Here is a 13499-nt window from a genome sequence, read left to right on the forward strand (position 1 = left end):
TAGTGTTCTCTCCTAGCATATAGAAATTTAAGTTTTTAAAAAGGGATAATTCAGAGATTTACTTTTAAAGAATGTCTTAGTCCAGCATCTAGTTCATCCTCTAGATAGTACGTATCTAACAATTTTTATTCTTCCAATTACAGAATAAAGAAAAATTTAAGTGAATAGTTCAATAAACCCATACATTATTAAACACATATGTCTACAAGGCACTGTGCTTGGTACAGTGGGAAGAGGCAGAGAAGCCTGCAACACCTTTTTGGCCCAAGGCTGATTATTTAATTTGAACAATATGACTCCTCCTTTTGAAGACAATAAAACTAATGTGTAGGTCTTCTCAGCTTTTTACTACAATTTCATTTTAGTTTACAGGCTTGTTTGTATTTAGAAAATGGGCTAATTTCGTTGATAACAGAAAAGATGCTAATTTTTATCTGTAATACCTTCCTGGCCTTTCCTGTGCTTTGGAGACTTGAATTTGCTCTACCAAAGGCACAAAGACACCATGAACCCATCTGAGATTTGTATTCTATTTTGTGACCATTTTTAAAAAGTTTTGAAGTTTTCTAACCATATATATCCATATGTAAAGTTTTCTAACCATATATAAAATTTAATAGGAAGTTTATTTAAATATTTAGGAGTCTATGGAAGAATTAAATGAATTAAAGAGACAACTGAGGTCAACTGGCGAGACTTTTTTTGGGGGGGGTATGGTGTCATCACTGTTCTGCATGCATATTATGTTCTTATTTCCATTGTACATTCCTTGGTCCTTGTCTTTCTGTTTAACCACTTTTCCCATATATGTATTTACAATCTCTGAGCTTCTCTGTTATTTCACCTACATTATTTGAGTAAACAGTGGGACAACAAATTTAGGATATGCTCTAAGTACAAGTAGTAAAACATACCAACTTAAAACTTCATTTTCAAAGGAATTGTTTCTAGAGTAGTAAAACTGGAATATTCAATGTTATTGTTGTGACTTCAAGAACATATATTAAATGTTGGACAAAATGTGATGGAGATAATCAGTTTTCATATGTAGATTTCGCCAAGGCAAATGTTGGACTGTCCATTTTAAAGGCAAGTAAACCTTAGATCCCATGAATGCCTGCTAACATCTCATGGGATAGCTGTTAGCAGTAGGCACTGAAATATCTCACCTACCCTTCTTTCCAGTGCTCTTTTCCATCTTGCCTTCTTTTCCTTTCTTTCTTTTTTCATTTTTTTGGTGGCCTGTTGGGGGATGGGGGAATGCCAGTGTATTCACCCCACCCTATTTCCTGACAGGCATCTGCAGCCAGGTGTAAATCTCTATCTGCAGGAAGATACAATATTCCCTTCCTAGACCCAATGAAGAGAAAAACTGAAAAACTGTGTCTGTATCAAAATCAGGGAAGAGCAATTGGTTGGGCGGGGCATAATCTCCCATGCAGAGCCGTTGTAATGAGACAGGCTTTCCCTGTGCAGTCCTGACAGTCTTGAAGGTGCCCAGGGAATTGCCAGGTGGGCAGTCAGCAGGGAAAGTCCACAGGCCAGAGCTGGATTACTGTCCTAGCAGTTATGCAGACTAAATGCAATCACTGAACCTTACTGCTGCAGGCACACTCTCTCTCTCAGGGAGACTGTCCTTCTCCATAGCAGTTAATTTGTCTTTACCTCTCAATTAGCTTTTTCACAGAGTGTTTGAGATGCTCAAGTCACTGAGATTCTCTTCTTGCATATGCTCCTGTCCCCTGGATTACCCACTGACATCTATGTTAGCTCGACTCACCATGAATATTATCAAGCATTAACTCATCATTTGAACATAGAAATGAATGCAGATTTTCTAGTAAGTGCAAATGAAGTGATGCATCTATTCCTACTTCAGATTCTACCTACAGCGTTGGTAATGTTTTATGATAAAAAATGGATTTTTAAAAAAATGAAAATGTATTGTTCTAGGCAATAAACTTTTGCATAGATTTTAGTTATTCAGAGTATCTATTCATATTAGGGGAAAAAATTACCTTCCCAGGCAGATTTGATATATAAAAAAGAAACCGAATAGCATTAAAAACATATACTCTATTGTAAGATGAGAATATGATCTCTGAGGCTGAGAATTGGGGAAGTCTGATGATTTGGCTCATATTTAATCGTATAGTATTCTTTTCCCTAGTAAAATAGAATTGGGGGGATGTGGCTATGCTTTTCTCATCAAAAAAGCCCTAACTTTCCTTGAGAAGAACTATATTGAGCCCAGGAACTTTGAAAAACCTTTATTTACCAAAATCTGGTATATAATGTTCAGCTACTGACAGGACCCACATACCTGATATTGATATTTTAATCCCAATTAATTAGAATTTTAGGCACAAAATTAATTTAGACAAAGTGAAAAATCTTTGTTCCACTTCTCCTTGAAATATTGTCATTTATAAAGGGCTTTTTTTTTTTTTTCCGCGGTACGCGGGCCTGTCACCGTTGCGGCCTCTCCCGTTGCGGAGCACAGGCTCCGGACGCGCAGGCCCAGCGGCCACGGCCCACGGGCCCAGCCGCTCCGCGGCATTTGGGATCTTCCCGGACCGGGGCACGAACCCGTGTCCTCTGCCCAGGGAAGCCCTATAAAGGACTTATTGAAATTACCTGGGGACTTCCGTTGTGGCGCAGTGGTTGAGAGTCCGCCTGCCGATGCAGGGGACACGGATTCGTGCCCCGGTCTGAGAGGATCCCGCATGCCGCAGAACGGCTGGGCCCGTGGGCCGTGGCCGCTGGGCCTGCGCGTCCGGAGCCTGTGCTCCGCAACGGGAGAGGCCGCAACGGTGACAGGCCCGCGTACCGCGGGAAAAAAAAAAAAAAAAAGAATCCCCCTGCCAATGCAGGGGACAGGAGTTCGAGCCCTGGTCCAGGAAGATCCCACATGCACAGAGCAACTAAGCCCGTGTGCCACAACTACTGAGCCTGCACTCATAGGGCCTGCGAGCCACAACTACTGAGCCTGTGTGCCACACCTACTGAAGCCCACGTGACTAGAGCCCGTGCTCTGCAACAAGAGAAGCCACCGCAATGAGAAGCCCGCGCACCGCAACAAAGAGTAGCCCCCGCTCGCCGCAACTAGAGAAGAGCCCGCGCACAGCAACGAAGACTCAACACAGCCAAAAAAAAAAATTAATTAAAAATTAAAAAAAGAAAAAGAAATTACTTGGCTTAGAACGTCGGGCAAACACATTTACCTTGCCACTATCTTCTATATAATTTTAAACATTTTCATGTAATGACTTTAGCGAGAATTGTAACTGGATACAAAGAGATTATTTTTTGCAGTATCATGCACCTCGTTTTAGAAATTTTACTTTGTCAGAAATGGGGTTGGGGAGAAGCCCTTTAAAAAAATTATGACAAAGCAGTGAAATGTGACTTTAAATGCTTAAAGGAAAAGAACACGGGCCCACTCCCAGGGTAACTGTGAAGCTGATGAGGGCATCTTGCAGACCTCTCCATCCTTGGCCCCCCGTGGCCTTTCCTCCATACCCAACTCCAACCCCCCAGTTCAGGCTGTCAGGTACCATCCTTACTTCAGGAAAAAGGCATACCATACTTTCTTTCACGCTAAGACAGTATGAAACCTTTCTTTTTCTTGGATCAAAGTTTTTCTTGGAATGCCCTGTGTAAAGTAAATGAAAGTAGGATGTACCCCTTTTGAAGCCAGGTTGGTGGTTTTCCCCACAGACTCACTCATCAGGTTTGATCTCCCACTTTGGACCACAGCTCCCCACTCTCACTCCCCTATCCACCAGCCCTACCCCAGGCCCTCTGAGGAGTTCCAGAAAGCCAAGATTGAAAATCCTAGCCTCAAAGATCAATAACCAATAAGGTCAAATATTATTTTCTCTCATAGAGCTGTGGTATTTCAGTTGTGACAAAAGAGTATCCCTCCAACTGGAATTTCAGCTAGTATTGGAAAGTTGATGTGAGTGGTATTTTGGGATCAGAGTCTTTTAGCCCACTCCTAAAATCCTACACCATTGGCAGTCACCCACTTTATATCTTCTAAATGGTGGGCTGTGCTGCAACTTACAGAGGATATCTAAAATGTCTCTTTTAAAATAAATTACTTTCTTAAATATACCTTTTCTGGGCTTTAAAACAGTGTTATTTGATTTTTGATTCAGGTCCCACTTAGACTGGTGAAGTTTAACAGTGAAATAACTTGTCTTCACATAAGTGCATTTTTATTTCTTGGGACAAATGTACTGTCTCCTTACCTGTTAAATACAGTTTAAAGATATCTCTGTTAGGCATTAAAACACATTTTCCTATATGCAGTATAAACATACTAATTCATTATTAACTTTTCATTGCCTGAATCTCATAATTTTAATATTTGCTTTGTGATTATCTTCTTATCTGAATATTAAAATTAGACATGTTTACAGTTTGATTTATAGTATATTATACATTTGAGAAGATATAGAAAATGTGGACATTCTATAAACTATCTCACAAGTCTGTAACAATAAAAAAAGTAATAGCACATTTATTTGATTTAATGTACATACAATGTTAGTTCACTTAGAGTGAATTTTCTATCTCTAAAGGTTACTTTGAGTTCTGATTGGATAGATTTTTTTCATGGCTAATTAGCTTCTCACATAAGAAAATATTCCATTTTAATTTTCATGTTCTTTGACTTAGGTAAAAAACTTCTATAAATTACTTTTCTATACCTTTAAAATTTTTCATATTGTAGGATCTCTAATCTTAGATATGAGTAAATTTTGATGTTTGTAATTTAAAACATCGTAGGGCATTATGCTAAGTGAAATAAGTCTGACAGAGAAAGACAAATACTGTATGATATCACTTATATGTGGAGTCTAAGAAAGCCGACCTTGTAGAAACAGAGACTAGGATGGTAGGTACTAGGGGTTGAGGTGGGGCTGGAGGTGGGAATGGGGAGATATTGGTCCAAAGGTATGAACTTTCAGTCAGAGGATGAATAAGTTCTGGGGATACAATGCTGAAGACTGTGATTTAGTTACCAGTATGTATTATTTACTTGAAAGTTTTAAAGAGGGTAGATTTTAAATATTCTTACCACAAAAAGAAGTGGTAATTATGTGATGTGATGGAGGTGTTAGCTGACCCTGGTAATCATTTAGAAATATGTATCAAATCAACACGTTGTGCACAAACCTACATGTTATATGATAGTTATATCTCAATAAAGCTGGAAAAAAATCAGAGGACTTGATTTCTAAAGATCTTGCTGCCCCTTATGAGTAGATTTGCACTAGGCAAGTCACTTAACCTCTCTGAGACTCACCTATAAAATCCAGTGGCTTTGAGTATTGAGTGATTTAAAGGTGTGAGCACTCTACACTGCGAATCACTGTGCACGTGTGTAGTGGATGCCGTGCCACACTACCTGGATTCCCTCTTCAGGACTGAGATAACCACCCCCCACCTCCAGCTGCCACACCTACATTCTTCTCGGACAGTTGCCCTTGGTGTGAAGTTGCTGCTTCTCCAAAGATTACGCCCCCATCCTGAGGGCAGTCTGCATCCAATATTTGATTGGTGGGCAGTGCAAAGCCATACTCCCTGGCCTCAATTCTGGACAGCTCTGAGGGGCCATCCCAGGTCTAGAGCTCCCACCAGAGGCCTCTGTTGCAACTACATCACAGTTTACCTTCTCCCTCTGCCCACTCCTGTTTCCTCACTCCCCTCACCTGTGTTGTACCTGAGAACGCTCCGCAGGAAGCTTCCCGCAGGTAAATTTTGGTCCCAGAGTCTGTTTCCTGGGGACCCTAATCCAAGACAACATGTAAGCTAACCTTTTCCCAACTTATTTAATTATTTCACCTGAAGTATGCCAGATAGCTTTGTGGGGCTATTTTATATTCCTTTCCTTCACCAGACCTCTAGTAGTAAATCCTGTTACCGTACAGCCTCCCAACTTTTGGCAACACACTGCGGTGTCATTTTCCTATTATTGCCTCTTGACAGCATTGCCTCCTGAGGCATTTTGAAGCTTAGGTGTTTGGCCTTCCACTCACGCACAGAAGAGCTTCCTGGGTGGTCTGTCCAGCCGTTATAGAGAGTTTGGGAACCTGCTGGTCCCCGACAGCTAGCTCTTAACCAGACTTATAGCATTAAAGGCCGATAATGGCACTGAACTAGGCCTTATACAAGTCCTTAAATAGGTGTCATAAATGATGCCAGACAAACTGGTCAAAGAACCACATCGTATTCAAGTCATCTTCCCCCCGCGTGGTTTACGTTTTGGTCACTGCCTCTATAAAATCTTCACAGTAAATACAGTTCTTTTGATAGTTTGTAAACATTTTTGTGCCTTCACAGAAACTACATATGAAGTTATACTTAGGTTGATTTATTTACATCCATAGATGCAGACGTCAGGGCCCAGAAATATTAGCCTAGCTACAAATTTTATTTCCCAACCCCACTAATGAACAAATTACTCTGGAATGAATGAAAGAAATTGACCATTTATAACCAAGTCCATTGTTAATACTCTGTTCTGAGCCACAGTCATTCACCCTTCGGATAACTTTTGCTCCCTGGAGTCTACTCTCCACCCAGCAGCCCCGATGCTCCTTTTAAGTCAGATCCTGTTACTGCTCTGTTCCAGTCTCTCCAAGGATCCCCCATTTTGCTGCCCACCCCTTAACCCTCTGATTTCACGTTACTTACCCTTCTTCTCTCTCACTCTGCTCCCATCACACCAGCCTGCTTGTAGTTCCTGGAACATACTGGGCACGTTCCTGCCTTAGTTTCTTTGCTCTAGCCTCTCCCTCTGCCTCCAGTGCTCTTCTGCCAGCTATCTGCTTGGCTGACTCTCTCACCTCCAAGTCTTTACTCAAATCTTTCCTCTCTTGAAAGCCTTTTCTGATCACCTGCTTCATATGGCGACCACCACCCATCCCACTCATTGATCCTAGGCCCTATATCCCTTCTCTGCTATATTTCTTCCTCTTTACATGGCACTTGCCACCTTCTAACTTCCTCCAAGGTGCGTTTACCATGATACCCATGTACCTAAGTTTCAAGGCCCCTTTCCTGCTTAGGCCCCTTCCAGAACCCTGGGAGAGGCCCTAGCAATGTGTTCACATGGCCACATGTTTCTGTAAAATTTGCAAATATAATATATTTTAACTACAATTGACTGAGAGCATTGTCTGTTTCCACTCCAACTTCCTCTCTGTCAGGTTTTCCCTTGCACCAGCTGGAGCTGAAGTGGTTGCAGGCATTTTTGAGGTCTGGCTAAGGGGAAGTTGAGTTGAGGATACATTTAGTTTGAGCATAGTGGGATGTAATTACTGGTGTGCAGTCATTTCCCTGTATCGTAGTTCAGTTAGGGCTAAGCCACCCTGGTATGGGAAGAGCTTCTAGGAAGATGGCTACTACCTGCTGGCCATAGAGTGTATTGCTTTTTGACTGTGGACTAGAGTGCCTGTCACCAAAAGTATATGGGTGGTGGAGGAAAAACATAGTGTGAAATTAACAAAGTCAAGTAACTTGTAGAAAATCCTTCCACATTTTACAGCTCATATTTTGAAGTAAACTATCAAGCTTTTCCCAAAGTTGACATCAGTCCTAAAAATTTTTATGAAATGACCAACCAAGTTGTGTAGTTGAGAGAAATTTTTCTAATCAATAATAGAAATTTTTTGATTAACCAGGCAAGAGGGAAGATGGAATTATATTCCTATTCTCCTTATAGAAAATGTTACAAGATTACCAAATGAAGAGGTGATTGAAGACAATTCAGCCAAAAAATGTGCATTGGATAGTAAATTAATGAAAATATTTTGTGACTTTTTCTGGATTTTGTCATGTTTTTTGCTATGTGTGAGCTTTTTAATATGTGTAAATTATTGTAATTTCTCGTTTTAAATAAATATTTTGTATCTAGTTTTCCATTTGTAATTTTGCATTTTTTTTTTGTTAATGAAGGCCCACCAAGTTGTATAAACTTCAGACCTCACAGACCTGGATGTATCCTGACCTTGCTATATGATTTACTTACTTGTTCTGTCAGGAATCTTAGTTCACTGGTATATCTTAAGCACTTGAGCAGTGGATGGCACATAGTAGGCACTCAATAAATATTTGTTGAATGAAGAATTGATTAACAACATTACAGTGAAACATTGGTGTTAACCTAATTTAATTCTGCTGAAGAAAAGTCATTGTTGACATGAAGGAAAGTAAAAAGACTGCAGTTCATGGGAAACTCCTCCTAGAAACTCTGTACTTTGTGTAACTAAGGGCATAGAAGTAAATTCCTATTTATAGGTATTTTTTTCAATAGTCATTAGCTACAATGTTTTTGAAAGGATCTGGATCCCCCCCTTTTTTTTCTTTTAGATTCTATTGCATTACTCCTCAGCTAGGGACTCAAGACTAGCCTTTAGCTGGCTTTTTGTATCACCCTACTTCAAGGGTGAGAATTTAGTTTTAGAACTATAAGGAGGTAATGGCATGCAGATAGCCACTAGGAAGCAGTTGGTTTTTCTTAAGCCAAGGGTTAGGCAGCAGGAAAATAAAGGTAGACTATTTTTTATTTTCCTATATAAACTCTGTTTAGAGAGCTATCTTTGTTTAGACATTGGACAATAGAAATAAAAATACTTCTCATGCAAAGGAAGAAAAAAATAGAATACTTAGATTAAAAAAAAATGGTCATAGTGATACAGACCTTAAAAATAGGAGCTGAACCTTAAGAAAAGCAGAATGTCATAGAATTTCGGCTTGGGGAATTTTTACTTTTGTAGAAATACAGAAAAAAAAACATTATATGAATGACTAGTGGAGGGCAGATTTCTTTCACTTAAACTCCTAAACTTTTACTTAAACAATAAAGCACCTCTTTTTTCCTTATGCCCTCATAGGGCTTTTAGAGGCCAGAGCCTTTTTTTTTTTCTTGAGAACACTCTTTTCTGGACATAGAAGGGAAGGCTTATTAACAGTAGTGAAGAAAGCAGTAAGCTAATGAAGGTCTTAGGTGTTGTCCAGGTCCTTTTTGCTTTCTCAGTTTGACAGCACTCACACAGCTATTTTCTAGAATATAATTTGCTGCACTCCAGTTCCACATCTAGCACGTCTTGACAAAGGAACATCAATAAGTTCTCCAAACCGAGCCTTTGTCAACACTAACCTTGCAGAATGCGATCTGCCTAGAATTGTGAACCTAATTGCTAAATGGCTCTGTTGTTTAAGAGGGCCCTGAAGAGATTGTTGGGACAGTAAGCTTCTCCTCCCACATTATTTCCCATAGGTTTGTAGGCAACAGTTGGGTTTACAAAGTTCCTGGCTAAAGTAGAGAGATTTCTTGCTCAGAATTGTATCTTTTCTCAGAAAAGAGGTTTAAAAAATCCCCTTTAGCAAAAGCTGCTGTAGAGTGTGGAGCATCAAAGCTCCAAGGCTGACAGCTGTACCATCTCCACTAGGCTGTCAGTACCATGAAAAGCACAGAGTGGAGAAAATCCCACCGTTCTTAAACATTGTTACTCTTTTTTTAAACCTTTTTTTTTTTTTTTTTTTTTGCCTAAAGCCTGAGGAAGTGCTATTGAAGCACATTATTTCCTAAACCAGGTTAGGACTAATTAAATAACTCTCAAACTGTCTCAGAAGTAAAACAGATGGTTTTCTTTCTTGTATTTAAATAAAATATTCTCCCAAATTATCTTCTCTGGAGATAGCACTAGAAATAAATAAAATGGTTACTCTGATGTGATAGGTCTATCAGAAAGGGAAGAAAAGAACTTTTGAGAAAAAAATACAGTAAAAAGCAAGGATTTACGTTACTCATCAAGCCTCTATCGGCCTGCATTCTCTCTTGCCTGGTGAATGACACACCCCATGTGGGCCCTCAGCATGGTCAGAGGACGGTGTTCACTGTAGTGGAGGCTTCCTTTGGGACTGGTTTATTTGGATACCTTTGACCAGAACGTTAGCTAGCATTTTCTTTTTCCAGATGAGCATTGCATAATGCAATGTTCTGAATTTTATCTCTGTTCTCAGCAACTTGTTGCTTATATGCACTTAAAATGGATGGCTTTCATTGTACCTTTATGCAATACATTTGTCAGGTTGGATTTCCTTTCAGTGAGTCAAAAGATGAGCTGAACACTGATATATTTTAAATATAAATTAAACATTCCTTACATAATTGATGGCTTTATGTTCTTCAAAAAGAATGAAATGAGCTAGTTAATTGGTTGCTAGCTGACCTTTCCCTGACGCTTGCCCCATGTAAGCATTCGGTGTAGTCAGTGATTCCTCCTTTAATGTCTGTGTTTCCTTCTATTTTAAGATTGCAGGGAATGACAGTCAGGTTAAGGACACTGAAACCAAAAGGAGAATCAAGGGACTTCCTTTATACTATTCTAGTCCTGTTGCTTTTCATTGCCAATTACTCGCATGTGCTCATACCGGCCATCTTTGCTTTACACAGTTAACCATATGCGTGAGTTTCAGTCGGCACTGTACTGTGCAAAATCAGGACTGCTTGTGTTTATATATGTATTTATATGTATGTATATGTGTGCGTGTATTTATTTTTAATTTTGAATGTGCTTATTTTTCAGATATTTGAAAATGGTAAAGACACTGGAGAGATCTCTGTTTGTATCAGTGAAAAAGATCTGGGGCCCAATAGCCCAATTCAAACTGGCTATATGATGGAAAGAGTGAGTGTACTGACTATTCATTTATGACTGTGAGCACCTTCCAAGTTACTTGTAGTTAATTTAGACAATTACATTTTTAAAGTTGTTCAGAAAAGATGAATCGTTTGCTGATCTGTAAAGATGTATAGTTTCAAGCTTGACTCCTGGATTCCGGAGGTTCTCAGCTTTAGTATAGTATTAACTCCTGACCTCTTACTTAATAGCATCTTAATCTTCATTATGCTTTTATTTGAAAATCTGTCTACACTGGACTCTGGAATTGACCTCTTGTTTACACATTGAAAAGAAGTGACATGATTTCCAGTGGAGGGTGTGTTCTGCGTCTAGGGTATTTCCAAGCCCTAGACCCTGAGCAACTAACACACAGCCTTGGTCTTCTCCTGTGCTCGTTGTGAGCAAGTCCAGATGGTTTATCTTAGGCATTCTTACCTTTTCCTATTTTCCAGACAATTGGGATGTTTCTCAAGCAGAACCAATATGTTCAGGGTCTTTATTTTGGGTCTTTGTCTTGCATGAAAGGCCACTGAATACCCTGTTGTTTACAAATTGGGGTTATTCGCCTGAGCGCACACCAGTGTTTTGGGCTCTGTTACTTGACCTTTGTTCAGAAACTTGCTCCATTTTTCCCCCCTTCGGTTCAGTACCCTCAGACTTACCTCTCCCTGGTGGTATCCATTACCTGGACTTCACAGTCAGTCACAAAAGCTGATCATCTGATCACTAGCTGAGCTCAGAAGAGATGGGAAGTGCTACCTTGATTGATTAGAGAGGGAATGATAAATAGCCTTGGCTGGTTTTCTTTTACCATCACATCCCTGACTATACACATCACCATGATACAAAAGGCTTCCTAGAATGCTCTACCTGTAAATTCCTCTTTTCCACATTAGAATATTGTCCTTTTTGGTTCATATAAAAAATTGAAGATGGAATTTATGTTAGATTACACAGGAAGATATTATTCTGTAGAAAGCTTTTGTTGGCTAATGGCACACTGAAATTGATCTGTGGTTTGCATCTCTATGCAAGAAAATCGGGGGAAAACCTTTAACTAGGGGCATTATAAAGCTTTTTGGGAGAGCCCTTGTGACACCCAAAGACGACTGTTCCCTTGGTGCACACTTGTCTCAATCACTAGCCTAAGATGTTTCACACTCTTCTCAGGTCCCTGAACAAATTCTTATCCTATAAAGGCCTGGTGATGACAACTTTAAAGATAAATGGGTGAAGATTATCACTGTTTTTGGTCACTATAGCCCAGCCCTCACCAATGACCTAGAGATGAAAGACATTGAGGCCTTACCTCCTGTAGGCTGTCGCATGCTCATCTTTGAACACCTAAAATGCAGTGTGTTGCCAAGTTGAGAAAATAGAGATTGCAATGCAACTCCTGTGAAAGTGAATTTGGCTAAGTGGTCAGGTGTTCACATCCCTTCTACCACACACTCCTGTTCTTTGTGTGCTTATTTCTCTCCTGGATCAGGCCTTAAATTTTTTATATCTTCTCCCTTTACAAAAAAGGAGATGCCTATAAAGCAAAATCACTGTGATTTAAAAAATGATCAACATTACTTGTTTTCTGCAATAATAGCAAAGCCACAAAAAATAAGCTCAAGGGCTGAGACCACACAGAAATAAATGTAGGGCTTTATAAATACAGTCCATGGATTTCAAACCTTTTTGTGGTTCCAGTGAAAAAACAAAACACAGATTTTTACTATTCTAACACGTTGCCTATTATATTCCTAAAGAGAATAGTAATCATTATTTTTAACTCAAAGGACTTGGCTATGCTGGATGAAAAGTATTAACTTTAATGAAAGGAAAGATGTATCATCATTTTCAGCCCTTCTGATGCTCAAGGCTAAAATATCTGGTCAGTGCAGAGCTGATAGAAACAACATAAAGCTGATGAAGTTGGAGATAAGATTATTTATCCCTAATTAGGGCAAAGCCTAAGCCTTAAGCCTTCTATAGATATAGTTGCTGGTCATAGAAAATATTTTACTCGGTAAAGAGTTTACAGCCAATAGGTGAGGAAACTGGAGATATATGACAGGCTTGCACCTTTCCTTTTCTCTGGGCCTCGGCATTTAGCACGTCTCAATATACCTTCAATGGGAATTAATAGAAGGAGCAAAAAAGGCACCCTGAACAGCAGCTAGGCAAGAAAAGGCTACAACTATATCCGCATCCCTGCCGAGATTACAGAGTAACAAGAAATTGAGAGACACAAGAACTGACAAGGCAGAGAAGAAAAGGAAGCCTGTGACAGAAGGCTGGGGGGAAAACAGAGTGATGGATAGTTGGGGCACAGAGCGGGAAAGAGCAGAGGCCTAAACACTCAAAGGTGACAGATAATGATGAAAAATATCTTTTAAAAGTCCATGTGCAACACGGTTCAGCCGGATTTACTTTTATTTGAAATATGCCTTCAGTTAGAAATATCTTGATAATTTAGAGATTCTAAGTATAAGAAGCAAACACAGACAATGCTATTATTTAACATATTAAATGATAGCATTTCATACTTCACACTTCGATTACATCTTATTTAAAACTTGAAAACATCCACTATTGAAGCCGCTCGCAAGCTTCTGCAGAGCTCTTAATTAATACATCCAGGAAGAGTTCTTCTAAGTGAATTGGCTGGCGTAAGCCGGAAAGTCATGTTTATTTTTGCAGTCCTGTCAGTGGTGGGTTGTTCCACCGTTGGTTACCTGAGGTTAGTCTCGGTGATGGGAGATTGCTGATTGTAAAACTTGAACATACCCTGGAAGGACCCAACAG

General features: G+C 39.6%; 1 protein-coding gene across 1 annotated transcript in view; it reads left to right on the plus strand.

The window, feature by feature from the left end:
- Positions 1 to 13499, plus strand: part of LOC113625161 (uncharacterized) — a 250728-nt gene that overhangs the window by 40928 nt on the left and 196301 nt on the right. The window contains exon 4 of the mRNA XM_027115666.1: positions 10608 to 10709. Within this exon, the coding sequence (XP_026971467.1) occupies positions 10608 to 10709 (102 nt within the window). The remainder of the gene's footprint in view (positions 1 to 10607; positions 10710 to 13499) is intronic.

Source organism: Aethalodelphis obliquidens, unplaced genomic scaffold, assembly GCF_003676395.1.
Source record: "Aethalodelphis obliquidens isolate GAN/ISIS:26980383/991018 unplaced genomic scaffold, ASM367639v1 scaffold14, whole genome shotgun sequence".
Classification (NCBI taxonomy): domain Eukaryota; kingdom Metazoa; phylum Chordata; class Mammalia; order Artiodactyla; family Delphinidae; genus Aethalodelphis; species Aethalodelphis obliquidens.